Source organism: Pelodiscus sinensis, chromosome 1 (assembly GCF_049634645.1).
Source record: "Pelodiscus sinensis isolate JC-2024 chromosome 1, ASM4963464v1, whole genome shotgun sequence".
Lineage (NCBI taxonomy): Eukaryota > Metazoa > Chordata > Testudines > Trionychidae > Pelodiscus > Pelodiscus sinensis.
This window is the reverse complement of record NC_134711.1, coordinates 3,214,906-3,232,814: the sequence shown is the minus strand read 5'-3', so window position 1 is coordinate 3,232,814 and position 17,909 is coordinate 3,214,906. Positions and strand designations below refer to the sequence as shown.

Below are 17,909 nucleotides of genomic sequence, written 5' to 3'. Positions count from 1 at the left end.
AAATATTTGTTTATTTCTCTGCCCAGTGTTTATAATGCACCCATGACCATGTCTCTAGGCATGTGCATAAAAAAGTAGGAATAAGAGCCTCCGGAAAAGGGCACTTTTTCCGGAGGATCGGGGCCAGTCTAGACGCTCTTTTCCGGCTTTTTTAAAAGCCGGAAAAAAGCGGCGGACATTTTTATTTAAATGCCGCGGGGGATATTTAAATCCCCCGCGGATTTCCCTACGACGACTGCTGAAATTTACATGCCCCTTCCGGAAAAGGGGCCAGTGTAGACGTAGCCTAAGAGAAAGATGAATTATGCTGTAATAATTGAATAAGTTGAAGGAATACTGTTTGTCTCTGAACAGGAAGAAGAAAAGTATGTTAATGTTGTTTGTAGGTATGCAGATTCCAGAATACTAGCCAGAGTTAATAGGAAAAGGAACATTAGGTGTTAGGGAGAAAGCAATTGAGATAACTAACCAAGGATATATGGACAGGAGATTGCTGTGTGCTTGATGTGGAAATGAAGATACTTGACTAGCCTCGCCCCTCTTTTAATCCTGTTAATTTTGACTTTCTTTGGACTGTATAAATCAAGGGGTTTGAACCTTGTAGGGCACTCACATTTTCTGGGCTAATTTAGCAGAGCAGCTTTGCTAAATAAACAGAGCGGTCTGACAAATCTGAGTCCTGTCTGACTTTGACAAGATTATAGGCATTTAGTTAGTCTTTATGGTGCTACTAGTCTATTGGGCTACATCTACATTGGCATGAATTTCCGAAAATGCTTTTAACGGAAAAGTTTTCCGTTAAAAGCATTTTCGGAAAAATTGCGTCTAGATTTGCAGGATGCTTTTCCGCAAAAGCATTTTTTGTGGAAAAGCGTCCGTGGCCAATCTAGACGCGGTTTTCTGCAAAAAAGCCCCGATCGCCTTTTTCGCGATCGGGGCTTTTTTGCGGAAAACAGTACTATGCTGTCTACACTGGCCCTTTTGCGCAAAAGTCTTTCGGAAAAAGACTTTTGCCCAAACGGGAGCAGCATAGTTTTTCCGGAAAAGCACTGATGATTTTACATGAGATCGTCAGTGCTTTTCCAGAAATTCAAGTGGCCAGTGTAGACAGCTGGCAAGTTTTTCCGCAAAAGCAGATGATTTTGCGGAAAAACTTGCCAGTCTAGACACAGCCTTGTTGTTTATTATATAATATGACATAAAGCAGACTCATAATAAAAAGCAGTACAAAACTATCCCCTCCTGCTGTGCATGCGAACCCCCGGAAAAAAAAAAAAAAAGCTCCGTACAGAGTCCTGAGGGTTAAATTCTGGCTCTGTAGCAAGACGTTTGAGTGGCGTTTTTCTTCTTTCTAAAATTTTCCCTTTTTTGCCACATGCTGTGGACTCTGCTCCCAGCTGCTATCCCTAAAATATTACATACCTATGGACTTGTGTAACCAAATCAAACCAACAGGGCGTGCTCTCTAAGGGCAAAAAAAAGACACTGGAGAGCTTGGACCACAATCTCATGACTCCGTTTCATCTCCTCCACAGCCGACGCACATGTGGGAGAAGAATACCAATCTAACACACACACTGAAGGGAGTCTATTGCTCACACCACTGCTCATGTTTTATGGATGGTAATGAAACGAATAAATATGCATAATTTGAGTCCAGGAGTATGATGACTCCCCAAAACCACTTGGCGAAGGGACCAGAGAGCAAGGAAGTCTGGAGACAGAGCGAAGGATGTTGTCAAACATGCTGAGTTTAAAAACGGTAAGGGCTTTCCTGTTCCATCGTTTATTTTGGCACTTCAATACTAGTTCTCAGTTTTAGACAGAGAATCTTTACCAGCCAACATTCGCACATGCTGTATCGACAGGCAACCCACACGGCTTTTTAAACTCCCTCTAGTTTATTCTTTCGGGTTGTGGCAATGGCACTCTTTTTAAAAGCACTGGATTTATGGTGTAATCATCTAAAAATCGGGTTAGATGCCAAATATTGTAAGATACAATACGCAATTTGCTTTCAAGCAGTTTAAAAGCATGAATCATTCTGAGACGTGAAAAGAGCAATCTGAATTGTTACATTTTCCAGGCTTATTATCGGAGAGATTATAAAGCGTATCAAAGAGGCTGGTGTTGGGATGTGAACGGTTAATCTGTTAACTTTACCAGGTGACACTGACTGGTAACCGGTTAATCGGAAGCCCTGTGGGGCTGGCAGCTGTGGGGCTGTGGCTGGACCAGGCTCCCCATCTGTGGGATCCCACTTAATCGCTTAACCAGTTAAACGTAACGTTTAATCGGTTAACTGCTGAAATGGGATTTTACATCCCTAATACCATGCACTAATCATGGACATTCATGATAGCCCTAATACTCTAAGACTATGTCTACAGTGCCCCCTCTTGTGCAAAAAAAAATGCAAATGAGGCGAAGCGTAGAATATCATCGTGCCTCATTTGCATAATTAACTAGGCTCCGTTTTTATACAAAAACCCCCTCTTGTGCAAGAGCTGGTCTTCCTGAAAAAAAGAGGAAGAACTGCTCTTGTGCAAAAACGGAGCCTAATTAATTATGCAAATGAGGCACAGCAATATTCTACATTTTGCCTCATTTGCATATTTTTTTGTGCAAGAGGGGGCAGTCTAGACATAGCCAAAATGCAAAGTTACACAAAGAACACTATTCTTACCAGATTCCAACTGCTTGCTGGCTTTCGACTTACAGCTCTCTTTAGTTACGGGTTTTATTGTCTTACTTTTTGTTTGCTCTGGGACCTTCTCAGAAGTGTAAACCTTTTTTGCATCTATTTTTTTCAGTTGCCTTTGTTTCTTGGTTTCCAAAGCATTATCTTCAGGTGAAGAAGTTCCTTTAGTTGTAGGTTCAGATTGTGTTCTGTGTACAAATTCTGCAGACAGAACCTCTGCACCTTGGAGAAAGAAAAGCCTTTGTAAAGAGCATTAGTTTAAAAAAAACATTAAAAAGAAACCCCCGTTTCAATAGATATAGGAACACAGAAGTTGCTGCTGACAACACACTACAGATAATGCCCGATCACAATTTCGTTTTATAAAATGGGTACAGATTGAACCTCTTTAATCCGGCATCCTCAAGACCTCACTGGCTCCAAACCAGACAATTTTCTAGACTGTGGGAGGTCAATATTGTCTATCAGCATTACCAACACTTCCTGCTTACAGGGCTCTTAGAAGACACTGAGGGGTAAATGAGAGCTAAAAACAGCACAGAACATGGAGAGCCAGGACTGAAGCCTGTAAGCAAACATAATGGGACTGTGAGAAATGTGGCCACACCCATGAAAAGTGGACATCCGGCTAAGTAAAATCATGCTGGACCACAGATGTTGCTGGACCAGAAAGTGCCAGACTAGAGAGGTTCTACCTGTATATGACTGAAAGAAACCAGTAAGTGCTCATTAAAATTTAAGCTTTAAGTCACATGCTTATTAGTGCGCTATTTCTAAACACTTTCACTGTCCAAGAATCAACCTGTTACCAGGTCTCGCAGGACAAGTCACTGCGCTCCTGCTCACACACCCAGAGGGAAGGCCTAGGTGTATTTATTTAACATCCCACGTGGCTTGAGAGTAGGGATGTGAAAGGTTAATTGGTTAACTAATAAGCATCCCCCTTAATGATGCTTACCGGTTCTGGTTAACTAGTGGGGGTTGGAGCAGCTCTCCAAACACTACGGGCAGAGGGCTGCTCCAGTCCCGTGGGGCCTGCCGCAGACAGAGGCCCTCTAGCCTAGCCGGAGCAGCCTCTGTCTATGGGGCAGCTGGGCGTGTCATAGGCAGGAGCTGCTCCGGCCAGGCTGGAACAGCCCCCTTGCCTGCTCCCCCTTAATTGATTAACCGATCAAACACTACATTTTTCAAATGTCTGGAATGGCTGTAGTGTGTGGCCACAGATGACAAGGACTTGGCATGTGCAAGGCATTTTGGCTGCAAGTTTATTGCCACGTTTTTCCACCGAGCGTCGGCAGGATCCTAGTCAGAATGAGAGTCCCCAGTAAGGAAGCCGGAAGGAAAACCACAAATGAAAATGAGTCAGTCAACTAGCAACAAGGGATGCTTAGCAACAAGTGCTGACTCACCAACTGCTCTACTGGCCCTCAACACTGAAACCTAAGAACACACAAGAATGTAAGAATGGCCAGACTGGGTCAGACCCAAGGTCCATCTAGCCCAGTGTCCTGTCTGCCAACAGTGACCAGTGCCAGATGCCCCAGAGGGAGTGAACAAAACAGGGAATCATCTCCCCTGTCACCCATTTCCAGCCCCTGACAAATAGAGGCTAGGGACACCATTCCTACCCTTCATGAATTTTTCTAGTTCTTTTTCAAACCCTGTTGAAGTCCTGGTCTTCACAACATCCTCTGGCAAGGAGTTCCACAGGTTGACTGTGCGCTGCATGAAAAAAACCTTCCTTTTCTTTGTTTTAAACCTGCTACCTATTCACTTCATTTTATAACCCCTAGTTATGGGAACAAGTAAATAACTTATTCATTTTCTCCATACCTGTCATGATTTTATAGTTCTCTATCATATCCCCTCTTAGTCTCCTCTTTTCTAAGATTAAAAATCCCATTCGTTTTAATCTCTCTTCACCTGTTCCAAACCCCTAATCATTTTATTGCCCTTTTCTGAACCTTTTCCAATGCCAAGATATCTTTTTTGTGATGAGGCAACCACATCTGTATGCAGTATTCAAGATGTGGGCGTCCCATGGTTTTATATAGAAGCAATAAGATCTTCTTTTATTCTTTTTTAATGATTCCTAACATTTTGTTTGCTTTTTTGACTGCCGCTGCAGATTGAAACCTAGTTGATTATTATTGCTAACATTGTTACACCAGACAAGAATTGAGTGGGGTTCCTTAAATATGCCAGCACAATGTGTTTAAAACTTCAGAGATGGATTATATGAGAGAAGGTGTTTTGAGCTGCCTGGTTATACAGTGCTTACCTCTTTTCCTTTTATGCGGAAACTGCAAATTAGCTAATTTAAGTGTGGGCTCATTAGAATTTGTCATGAGCCCTTGTTTTTTGGGAAAAGGAAAAGAAATGTTCATTTTTTGGGGGGTCCCTTTTCTATTGCTGTCCACCACAGAAAATATTTTCAAAGGGACCCATTTCTTCTTTGTGCTAGTCACAATGTCTCTGCTGGATTTCCTCTTATTCTGCTGCATCTCCAGGTTCCCTGCTGGGTTTGTTTCTCCCTGGGCATCTTCATGCAAATGGTTTAGTTCCGGAGTGTGCTTTGGTTTTTCAGTTTCAACTCTTATCTCCGCTGCTATGTCAGGAGGTACCGAGTCTGGTGGCAAAACCAAAGAGAAGTCAGCTTCACAAGTTCTGTCAGAAACGCCGCATGAGGATTTGGGACTGTCTGCCAAATATCCTAAGGCCATGGACATTTCCAAAGAATAGCTGCTGGGGTCGGAAATGTAAGACTGCAGTTGAGAAAATGACGGTTTGGGGCATTTTTCAGAAGGAGAAACATTTTCAAACGTATTTGGTGATCGATCCAAAGAACAGGACAAATTGTCACTTTTGCCAGCCACTGCAGGTGAATTTTTACCAAGTTTGGCAAATTTCTGGAAGCACCGCTTAACCAAGAGGCTGGAATGGGTTCCCTCCTCAGAGGTACACTTTGTTGCTTCTTGTATGGCATAGTGAAGGCCGGGCAAAATAGAGGTTACTTTTAAAGCGATCTCATTGTGTTCATTTTCACAGTTCACTTCTTGTTTTTCTACTGCAAAGAGAAAAAAGGTACTTCAATAATATAAACAAATGACTTATAATCACACAGACCACGTATCAATGCTAAAGAAACGTTAAAGGTCTTGAAAAACCCACAGACAGGTTCCCCAAAAACGTTCTCCTTGCTCTCATGAATGATTGTAACTCCTACACCGTGTCAGGAGAATTCCATGCGGACCTCAAACATACACAAGGCCCCTCAGAGCCAAGAAAGAAATCCTAAGCTAAAATTCTTGCATTAGTTTGCCCCATTGTGTAAATTGTTCGTGAGGGTGTAGAGAAAAGGGTGCGAGATTGCCTACTGTACAGAGATCAGATCCAAGTATCAGAATGTTTCCAAGGACATATGAAATACTGGGATAATCGGAGTTTTGAGTAAATGAATTTTTGGTTCCATACACATTTAAAATTTGAGCTCAAAATTCAGGTAACTGGGATTGAGGTGTGCTGTTTATCAACCTGTTTAGCTGCTACCTTCAATAGAGTTTGCAGCATCTTTACTACGCAGACCGCTGGGGAAAGTCATTAGCTAAGAAACTACATTTCTACCAAACAACAGTCGTACATTACGTGGTGCACAACAGGGGACACAGGGTATAAACTGGAGGTGTGGTGGTAATACAAATAAATACTGGACACACTGAGGGAAATCCTGGCCTTATTGCAGATACCACTGACTTCAGCTGGGAAGCGAATTTTATCTCCCACTCAGGAAACACAGGTCTGGCTGCAGATACTGATCTCTGTTCCATGTCCCTGCTGTTGGGAGGAATTCATGGGAATTCATGGTCCTTTTCAACCCACCCCCTTTCCATGAACAGCCATTGCCGGGTTTTTCCAGAGGCACCTGTTGTGCAGCCGATCTGGTTAGCTAGCCGGCTGCAATCACACAACTGCAATGCAAGGCCCCATGATTGACAGCTGTCAGTCTTAGCCAGGCTCCCTGCCGGGCCGCTCTGTTGTGGGCTCTCTGGGTTGAGCAATCCCAAGCCTATCGCACTTATCCTACATTCCTCACTTCAACGGGCTTTTCACGCAGCTGTTTGGGAGCACCAGATCGGCTAGACAGAGTGTGTGGGCCAGGGATGGGCAACTTGCTGCCAAGTGGTGTGTAGATAGGTAGGCTCGCCTCAGACACTGTTCATTTTCAAAGTCTTTACCGCTCAGATGTCCAAGGGCATAAGAGCGGCCAGACTGAGTCAGATCTAAAGTCCAGCTAGCCCAGTAGCCTGTCTGCCGACAGTGGCCAGTGCTAGGTACATCGGAAGGAATGAATAGAACAGGAAATAAAGTGATCCCTCCCCATCACCCATTCCCAGCTTCTGGCAAACATTCCTGCTCATCTTGTCTAACTGGCTTTGATGGACCTATCTTCTGTGAACTTATCTAGTTCTCTTTTGAACTAGGGATGTGAATGGTTAACTGGTTAATCGGTTAACCTGTTAGCATCACCTTTACCAGGTGATGCTAACTGGTTACAGTTAACCGGCGGAGGGCTGGAGCACAATGTTTAACTGCTTAATTAATTAAACAGGATTTTACATCCCTATTTTCAACCCTGTTGGCCGTTGCAACATCCTCTGGCAAGGAGTTCCACAGGTTGACTACTACCTATTAATTTCATTTGGTGACCCCTAGTTCTTGTGTTATGCGAACAAGTAAATAACTTTTCCTTATTCACTTTCTACACACCAGTCATGATTTTGTAGGCTTCTATCATATCCCTCTGAATCTTCTCTTTTCCAACTGAAAAATCCCAGTTTTATTAATCTCTCCTCATCTGACAGCCGTTCCATCCCCCTCATCATTTTTGCGGCCCTTCTGTGCACCTTTTCGAATGCCAAGATATCTTTTTTTGAGATAAAGTGACCACATCTGCACACAGTATTAATGATGTGGGCGTACCATGGATTTATATAGAAGCAATAAAAAGTAAATAATTGCCATTTTTCATATGATTAAATAAATAAACTTTAGACATGAACACTGTCTCCAGCTGTAGTGCATGATATAAACTTAATATCCAGATATAAAATGTTATGGAGAAGTTGAAATTGCATCATATTTCATAACTGATGTATGTTTAAATTCGCAAACATTTTGTATTAATTCCATTTGTTTCCACGGAACAGAGGCAAATTGTAGAGACCACAAATAGCAGTGAACATAGCTAGTGCTTTACTCAACAAAGCTGCTAAACTACACTTCTAGTTCTTACTGTTCTTAACTTACACATGTGAGCGCCATTCAAAGAGTTATAACAGGGAAACCACTGTTTATAATCCCATCACTGTTTGAGTTCTACAATCTGCAGGCAAAGAGGCCTAACGGGAATCATGTAATCAAAATATAAGCGCTAAGTTTTCTACCGGTTCAATCTTTTTATACATATAATAGATGCAAATAGAATACCCTACCTGTCACACCTACTGATCTAGAGGAAGTGAATAAAAACAACGCTTGGAGATTGATGGGCTTGTCTAAGTCAAAACCTGGAAAAAAAGAAAATGCAGCGTGTTTATAAACAAAGAGAGTGCTCTACAATTTAAAAAAAAAGGTCATAACAGTCAAAATATTTATTTAGGCCTTATTCAATTCTTACCTTTGTCCCCTGTTAACGCAGAGGATGCAAGTAAAATAAGAAACCCGTGATCTTGTAAATATTTGATGATTGCCTAGAACAAGTGCACAGGAGACTAGTGTGAGTTTTTTCTTTCTCTTTAAAGCAAATCAATTACTCATAAAAGGCATACAGCACGCAGCACTATCTCAGTGCCACCACCTCTAGAGAAGGGCCTCCCTGCCTATGCTGTCTGCCAACAAGAGTGCCAGCGGCGATAATTTTGTAACAGAACGATTCTCTTAGCAACACACCAGCATCATCAACTCTGTACTTATGAGGTCAAATGAACCCCAGTCAAATGGTAGCCATGTTTCAATTAGTACCGGCCTTTGCTGCTCTGAGCTACTGACTCAAAATTGTAATCAATAGCGAAGCGTTCGGAATACGTGTCAGGCGTGTATCCTGCATATGCTAGGCGCCGTGTGAGTTCAAACAGCACAAAGGAGCCTCAATGTCACTTTCGCTTTTAGGCAGCACGGCAAAGACACGGCCCACACACAGCTGAAAGTGAAACAATAAGGCTGGTGATTTTCGTTTCACTTTCAATGAGGGGTCAGGGAAGCAAAATCACCAGCAATTCACTCGGGATGTTAGATATCGTTTAATTTAATAATCGTGTGACCACACCAAATCTTAGCGGCCGCACGATTAGTCGATGGTCCCCGGGGGCGGGGCTGGCAGCCTGTGTGTTCCCAGCCCCCCTGCCGGGGAGCCCCCTGTCATCCCGCACTCCTGCTTCTGTATCAGGAGTGCCGCCACCGCCACTGCTGCCTCTGACAGAGAGGCAGCACTGCAGAGGGCAGGCAGCTCCATGGTAGCCAAGACACACAGGGAGCTGGCTTCCCGTGTGTACCAGCTCCCGCCTGCCCCCTCACCCTCTGCGCTCAGTGCAGGAGTGGGGAAGTGACTCCACAGGATCCGGAGCTCAAGGGGAACCAGCCCCATGGGCACCGACTCCTGCTTCTTCCCTCAACCACCTCCCCCCTCCCGTTGCTGCCTCTGATACAGAGGAAGCAAGGGGGGGAGTGCGTGTAGTTGTCTGGATTAACCGATAAGATCAGGCTTATCGGCTAATCATTTAAGCGACGATACAGGAACATCCCTACAATTAACCAACATCAATACAGAGTAGATAATAACGGTAGAATAAAAAGCCACAGAGCAGAACGATGCGCGCGCCTCCTCCCTGAAACACAGAGCAGGGTTTTCAGCCCAACTGGACTGGTTTAATTCTTTAAATACCAATTTGAAATGTTCTTAGTTGCATTCACTTCCCAGTCCTTATTCACCATCCCAGCAACACCCCGACCTTACAGACTCCTCCGAGATTTCACTCGACCCAGTGTGAACCCAAAGGTACCGGGGCTCAAACATGTAGGTGCCAGGTCCATGAATGGCCAAGCCTAGAAGTGCCAGGCCTCAGCCCTACCCCAAATTACACCCCGAGTCCACTCATGTCACACAGGGCCGAAGCCCAGCCAAGGGGAAGCTGTAGAAGGCTACCAGATGCTGGGCCAGCCTTCAGCCGGTGTAGCTCAGCATACTTTGCTTGAAGTCAGCCACAGCCTTGACAACTTCTAGCGGGTGAGGCTCTGGCCCCTTGGCTATGAGGCAGGATGCTATTTAAGGGAAGTGTTGGGGTGACAGGGAACCGGGGGAAAGGAGGAGTGAAGCTTCACAAATCCTGGTTCAGTGACCAGAAGGTGCGGAGCTCACCTCGATGGTAGCAAATCGTCCCCTAAAGTCCCAACTGCATCACAGTCAGATCGGGGACAGGGGTAGATTGAAGCATAGGAAGAAAGCCTGTGCACCATGCGGAACACACATTCCAGCATCCTGCAGCCACTGCAAGGGAGAAATTCTTCTTCACATCAGGGATCTGCCTCCAGAGGTTCAAACTCAGGAAGCTGAGGATGAGCAAATATGGTTTGCGGGCTGGATCCTACCCACCAGACATTTGGACCCCCAGTGAGTCCCTCGGGCAGGCTCCTTGGCGACCATATGCCTCTCAAAGGCTGCTGGGGCCTGCGTGTGTGTCTCTGCCCCCCAGTAGAATCCTTGCAGCTCTCATTGGCCAGAAACCAGTCAATGGGAACTGCAGGGGCAGTGCCTGTGGGCACATGCAGCACGGGGGGCCGTGACAGCCAGGGAGCCTGCCTGAGGGACCCACTGAGCCATCAGCTGGAAGCCACCTACAGAAAATGCCTCCCAGCCAGAGCCTGCACCTGACACCTCCCACACCCCAATCCCCTGTTCCAGGTCACAACCCCCTCCTGCACCCAAACTCCCTCCCAGGCCCTTCCCCCCCCCCCCCAGGTCAGAACTCTCTCCTGAACCCACATGCCCTTCCTGTACCCAAATTCCGTCCCAGACCCCACATGCCCCCCCCCTTTACTCCAATCTCCTACCTTGAGCTCCCTTCTGCACCTAACCTCCATCTCAGATCCTCCACCCCCTCCATTAATAGCAGAGAAAAGTGCGGCCTGTGACCACTAACCAAGGAGTGCCCCCTCCCCTTTAAAAATTATTGCCCATCCCCAGTCCGGAGGACAGCTGCCAAGTACCTAGCTGGACTGGGCCTACGATCAGCCATAGAGGAGCGCTCTGAGGGCAGGGTACCTGATACCCTTTGCGCAGTAACTGGTCTTTCTGCTTGCATTGCAGCGATCCAACTCCACCGGTGTAACGCATCGAGTGCACTAAAGGCCCTGTAACTAAATGACTTCGTGGGCAACGGTACAAAACCCCACTGAACTGCTGCTTTATAAAAAATAACCCCATCTCATCAGGACACAAAGGGAGGTTCAGCTGGGCATCAGGGGGCAGGAAGCCCAGCGTGCAGCCCAGCTGGGATGCCCGGGGGAGCCAGGAAGCCCTGTGGGGCGGCAGGATGGGGCTGGGGGGGAGGGAGCAGCAGCCGAGGAGTCAGAAATGACCTCCCCTGGTCTGGCAAAATCCCTTCTCCGGGACCACTTAGGTCCCAAGGGTGCTGGACCAGGGAGGTCCAACCTGTACCCTGGAATCTACTGTCTACACTCCATAAATTACAATCCCCACTTAAAAACATACAACGTGCCACTTTCAAAGGTAAGTCACTCAGATGCTAATTTGCAGTGTTTAGGAAGAGGCCCTTTAAAGTCTAAGGAAGTGCACATAAAAATCAAAGATGATCATTTACCCCTGTACTACAATCACTTAAAATAATCCTTACCAACTCCTTTTCCTTTAGCTTTTCTAATAATGGATCCATTTTATATTGGTCTTTATTTGATATTTCCACTTCATACAAACTGAAGTAAGTGTCCTGATAACACACTGGGAAGAAAACAAAGAGCACTTTATATTTAAATAACCTGACTTGTAGGAGCTTCTGACATACAACAAAGAAAAAAACCTGTAGCATAACACATTGACCAGCATGATTAGAATTCAGAGAATGAAAATGCTGGGTTTTAAAAGCGTAAATACAGCAGAGATTTTTCTAAACCTTTGCATGAATTCACAGCACAGGGACAATCTTCTGCTATCACCAGTTTATAGGGAAGTTCACAGTTGAAACGCTGCAACACACAAAAGCATCGTAATGTACTTTTATTGATTTTGCTGAGTTGTCCGGAGTAGGCAAGAGGTATAGAGCACACAATATAAAGTCCGGGCAGTTGTCATAACATGCCCATGAAGGATGTCGACCACACCTATTTTATGCCCTGGATTCCAGATGTGATGCAGTGGAACAGAAACACTGGGCCCGATCGAACGTCAACTGAAACCAGTTGCAGAATTTCCCGTTACAAATTCATTTTTAAATCTATCAGACATGGCAGAAATGGGTAGTAGGAATCCATAACCCATATTCTAATGGTTAAAGTTCTTTGCCAAAAGAAATACAAACTAACAGACCCACACTTGAAAACAGAAACCCTCTTCTTCACATTCGTTCTCCCTCCACCCACCCCTGGCAACTGGGGCAAAGAAAGAGAAAGAGAAAGAAGGGGAAAGCCCGACAGTACATTATATAGTACTTTAGAGCCCACAATGAAGCATCTCCCCAGGAAGGGGGCTGGCAAGGGCTGCAATTGGTATGGGGAGGGGTAGGCCCCACCTTGGACCACGGCTGCTCCAGCTGGCCAGAGCAGCCCCTGCCTGTGGTGGGCCTCGCGGGGCTAGAGCAGTGGGCGGGCACAGAGCTGCTCCAGCTCCTACCAGTTAACCAGAACTGGGAAGCCTCACCATTAAGGGTGAAGCTTACTGGTTAATCATTTACATCCCTATTTCCCTCCCCTCCCTATGGCAATTCCTCATACCTGCCTTAATACAGTATCTTCCAAGCGTCTCCCAGATGCCTGAATCTGCCCATTTAATTTCTCCTGCTCACAGACACCAAGGCTGTGTCTAGACTGGCTGGAAAAACTTGCCAGCTGTCTACACTGGCCGCTTGAATTTCCGGAAAAGCACTGACGATCTCCTGTAAAATCATCTGTGCTTTTCCGGAAAAACTATGCTGCTCCCGTTTGGGCAAAAGTCTTTTTCCGAAAGACTTTTGCGCAAAAGGGCCAGTGTAGACAGCATAGTACTGTTTTCCGCAAAAAAGCCCCGATCGCGAAAATGGCGATCGGGGCTTTTTTTGCGGAAAACCGCATCTAGATGGGCCATGGATGCTTTTCTGCAAAAAGTGCTTTTCCGGAAAAGCGTCCTGCCAATCTAGACGCGATTTTTCCGAAAATGCTTTTAACGGAAACCTTTTCCGTTAAAAGCATTTTCGGAAAATCATGCCAATGTAGACGTAGCCCAAGAGTCACAGCCCTCCCTTTAGCTGAGAGCTGGATGCTGCTCCTTGCCGACTTGGTTCTGTGGGCTCCCCAAAGCTCACTAGTGCCATGGGCCTTACATTTTGGCTGCTGAATGTCTCCTGCTGGTTCAGGGATGAGGCCATGTCTAGACTACGGAGGTATCCCGGAAAAACTCCGCCGCATCCAGGGAACACATCTGCTCTTCCGCTTTTTTTGCAGAAGAGCAGACACGCTCTTTCAGAAGCCCTGTCTCCCTCATTCCACGAGGAAGAAGGGCTCTTCTGAAAGAGGAGGTTTTTCCAAAATTTGGCTCAGTATAGACGGGCCAAATTTCAGAAAAGCCTCTTCCGACAAAACTATCGGGAAAAGGTATGCAAATTGCAATCTGTGTACCTTTTTCCGATAAAACGCTGTAGTCTAGATGTAGCCTGTGTCACTGTAGGTGTGATGAGTTAAGAGAGTAACCTAGGATCAGTGATAGAGAAGGCAAGTACTATGGCTCCAAGTTTTGATAGGCCACATGAGAAGTATCTCGTGCCGCCCTAGAAAAAGGGCTGCTTTCAGAAAAACAACTACATAATGAAAAATTAGGAACTAAACACTCCGTATTCCTCCTGTACATGATTTTGTACATACCTTTGTTTTGAGTGTAATTACTTTTCCTAAATGCTGCTTCCGGGAGCTTTTTTTTCAAATCCGACACGCCCATGACATACTTCATTTCCAGTTTGGCTGGCCTATCGAAAGAAGACCCAAAGTGGTGAAGATTCACTATATGTATAGAAGACTTTCCGTGCCAACTCAAATGATGAATGTGAAGTTGTTATAGCATCGTGAGGCCTACATTAAATAGCACCCTCGATCTACTTCAGCTACACAAGTAGTGCAGCTGAACTCGACATCCTCGCTGTGACATCTTATGTGCGGTAAGATCGGCGGGGGCTGCTCTCCCGTTGACACTGCTCCTCCCTTGTCTTGGTGGAGTACCAGCATCGACGGGAGAGCACTCAGAGATTGATTTATCACATCTAAGCAGACAAGATAAATCAACAGCCAGCGGATTGATAGCTGCAGCCTCGATCCATGGTGTCGTGTAGACGAGGCCTACAACTGAAAAGTGGAGAACTTCTCATTCCACTGAACAGAGCTTTGATCTATTGATTATTGTTTGCACGGTTGTAGCTGTACTGGTCCCAGAATATCAGACACACAAGGTGGATGAAGTAGTAACTCTTATTGGACCAACTTCTCTCTTTTTCATCAACAGAAGCTGATCTGATAAAAAGATATTACATCACCCACTTTGTCACTCGTATATCGATTAATGGCTCCCAGAAAAAGAATCCTGAAATGGACATAAGAACATAAGAACGGCCAAACTGGGTAAGACCAAAGATCCATCTAGCCCAGTGTCCTGTCTGCCAACAGTGGCCAATGCCAGTTGCCCCAGAGGCAGTGAACAGAACAGGGAATCATCCAGTGATCCATCCCGTCACCACTTCCCAACTGCTGACAAACAGAGGCTAGGGACACCATCCCTACCCATTGTGGTTAGTAAGTATTGATGGTCCTAACCTCCATGAATGTATCTAGTTCTTTTTTGAACCCTGTTAAAGTCCTGGCCTTCACAACATCCTGAGGCAAGGAGTTCCACAGGTTGTTTGTACTGCATGAAGAAAAACTTCCTTTTGTTTGTTTTAAACCTGCTACCTATTAATTTAATTTGGTGACTTCCTAGTTCTTTGTGTTATGGGAGCAAGAAAGTAACTTTTCCTTATTCACTTCCTCTATACCTGTCATGATTTTATAGACCTCTATCATATCCCACCTTATCCTCCTCTTTTCCAAGATGAAAAATCCCAGTCTTTTTTAATCTTTCTTCATAAGGCAGCCATTCCAAACCCCTAATCAAAATGAATTCGTTTCGGTTGACAAAACCGAATAGTCTTCCCAAAAATTACTTTTTAAAAATAATACTGGTGTTGTCTTCAAGTCGTCATTGTCAAGTCCAAGTCGAGTCTCAAGTCACTACAGTTCAAGTCTCAAGTCGTGTCTTGAGTCCCTAAAGTCACTTTCGAGTCAAATCTCACGTCGAGTCTCAAGTCTTAATTTTAAAAATGTCAAGTCACTTTTGTACAAGCCATCAATATCGACATTTTCGGACAACTTTTTCACCAAGTCGATTTAACAAAATTAGCAAGTCTCAAGTCGAGTCTCAAGTCACAAACAATGAACCCGAGTCGAGTCTCAAGTTGAGTCACCTAGGCAACTTAAGTCGGACTTGAGTTCAAGTCCTGGGACTCAAGTCAACAACTCTGAATAATACCACTGTTTGGTTTCTTTGACTAGTTTGACAATAATGCCAAATGAGTAATAGTCGCCAAAGACCAAAGCAGGCATCAGAAAGAATTAACAATCCTGGTTACAAGTGATGCCACTTAACAGAGAAGTGTCCGATCTGATGCCTCAGAAATAAAAGCACATCCCTCGTGAGGCAAAAATGGTTAGGGTACAAAGCCCCAGGGATGCCTACTGCAGCCACAGAAACAGGCCCTTGTGTGTTCTGTACTAGCCTCACATGGACACAGCATCACATGGTCTCTACTGACCTGAAGAACCTTAAATAGGGGCAGGTTACAGTGAGAAACCAGCTTTTTGACCTGAAGCGTGGATGCCAGTAGCCTTCTTCTCTGACAGTCCTTGATAAGAACCTCAGCAGAGCAGGAGACAAAACTACTCGCTCCCACTTCGAGTGTTTTTTAAAATCTGTTTTTAACTTGGAGGCCAACACTCGCTCCCTGTGAAATTCATAAAAAGCTCCAGCAAATCTGGGAGGAAAGCATGATCAGAAGGCAAAAGAAAACCCTTCTTGACGCCCCTAAGGAGTGACTAGCTAGTCCCTCGCCCCAAACAGACTACACCCCCTCAAACGTGTGAAATTCTTCACCATTACCTAATTTGAAGTACAGATTTTAAACACTTTCTTTAATATCTTATTCACCATTTTCCCAAACGACCTTTCAGCAGTTTGACTTGGTGGCTACGTCTACACTGGCACCCTTTTCCGGAAATGCTTAAAACGGAACAGTTTTCCGTTATAAGTATTTCTGGAAAAAGCGCGTCTACATTGGCAGGATGCTTTTCCGGAAAAGCACTTTTTCCGGAAAAGCGTCCGTGGCCAATGTAGACGCGCTTTTCTGGAAAAAAGCCCCAATCGTCATTTTCGCAATCGGGGCGTTTTTGCGGAAAATACTACTGTGCTGTCTACACTGGCCCTTTTCCCGAACAGTTTTTCCGGAAAAGGACTTTTGCCCGAACGGGAGCAGCATAGTTTTTCCGGAAAAACACTGACAATTTTACAGTAGATCGTCAGTGCTTTTCCGGAAAAGCAAGTGGCCAGTGTAGACAGCTGGCGAGTTATTCCAGAAAAGAGGCTGCTTTTCCGGAATAATTGGCCCAGTGTAGACACAGCCTATCAGTATAAGAACCAAGTCTCTTTGCCATAGGAAGAAGAAAGGGGAAAACCAGGAATAATGTATTGGGCTAAATACTCCGCACTAGACACCTCAGGTAGCACCAACAAAACATGTCCATGGCCGGGTGAAGCTCACCTTCCCCTCTTTGCCAGCTCATCTGGCAGCACGGTGATGGGGGTAAGAATGGCTCTGTGCATGGCAGGGAAGTGGGAGGAGCAGCAGATCAGAAAAGCTAGTGGCTGCTCCCCCCAACACGCCCCTGTGAAAGGTCAGGTGATGAGGGCAGCCCATGTAGGGAGACCAGGTATCAAGTGTGAAAGATCGGGCCGCCTTGGGGGAGGACGTCGTTGCCTACACAAGGCAAAGCCCCCAGGAGTGCGACAGTCCTGATACTATCAGGACATCTGGTGACCCTAAGCCAGTGGTTCTCCAAGTGTGCTTTGAAGGTGGGCCGCAGTGAGGAGCCTGTGCTGGCGCTCCAGCCCTGTGTCCCCCCCCCTCATGAATAGGGTGACAGCCCCAGGTTCCCACTGCAGGCGTGTGGGGGAGGTTGCTAGGGAAATAGAAGCACAGGAAAATGCTTGTCTGGAGGCTTTCCCCGCTGCTCCCATTGGACGGAATCCCAGCCAATGAGAGCAGCAGGGGGCAGGGCCTGGGAGTGGCGGGAGGCATGGTCCCAGGTAAGTGCTTCTGATCTCCCTCATGGCCAGAAACCTTTTCACCCCATCCCCCTCCTGCAGCCCCTCCCACCAAGACCCCCCACCTCCAGCCCGCTCCTGCACCCTCCGTTCCACACAGACCCCCCACCCCGCTCCTGCACCCAACCTCTATGTCAGACCCCCCTCCACCTCCAGCCCGCTCCTGCACCCTCCGTTCCACCCAGACCCCCCACCCCGCTTCTGCACCCTCCGTTCCACCCAGACCCCCCACCCCGCTTCTGCACCCTCCGTTCCACCCAGACCCCCCACCCCACTCCTGCACCCAACCTCTATGTCAGACCCCCCTCCACCTCCAGCCCGCTCCTGCACCCTCCGTTCCACCCAGACCCCCCACCCCGCTTCTGCACCCTCCGTTCCACCCAGACCCCCCACCCCGCTTCTGCACCCAACCTCTATGTCAGACCCCCCTCCACCTCCAGCCCGCTCTTGCACCCTCCGTTCCACCCAGACCCCCCACCCCGCTTCTGCACCCAACCTCTATGTCAGACCCCTCTCCACCTCCAGCCCGCTCCTGCACCCTCCGTT

General features: G+C 46.3%; 1 protein-coding gene across 2 annotated transcripts in view; it reads right to left on the bottom strand.

The window, feature by feature from the left end:
* Positions 1-17,909, bottom strand: part of TASOR2 (transcription activation suppressor family member 2) — a 90,096-nt gene that overhangs the window by 32,504 nt on the left and 39,683 nt on the right. For both annotated transcript variants that reach the window (XM_075925098.1, XM_025183209.2), the window contains exons 10-15: positions 13,826-13,926; positions 11,611-11,714; positions 8,379-8,451; positions 8,194-8,268; positions 4,983-5,768; positions 2,687-2,923 (exon numbers count right to left, since the gene is read on the bottom strand). In XM_075925098.1, the coding sequence (XP_075781213.1) occupies positions 2,687-2,923; positions 4,983-5,768; positions 8,194-8,268; positions 8,379-8,451; positions 11,611-11,714; positions 13,826-13,926 (1,376 nt within the window). The remainder of the gene's footprint in view (positions 1-2,686; positions 2,924-4,982; positions 5,769-8,193; positions 8,269-8,378; positions 8,452-11,610; positions 11,715-13,825; positions 13,927-17,909) is intronic.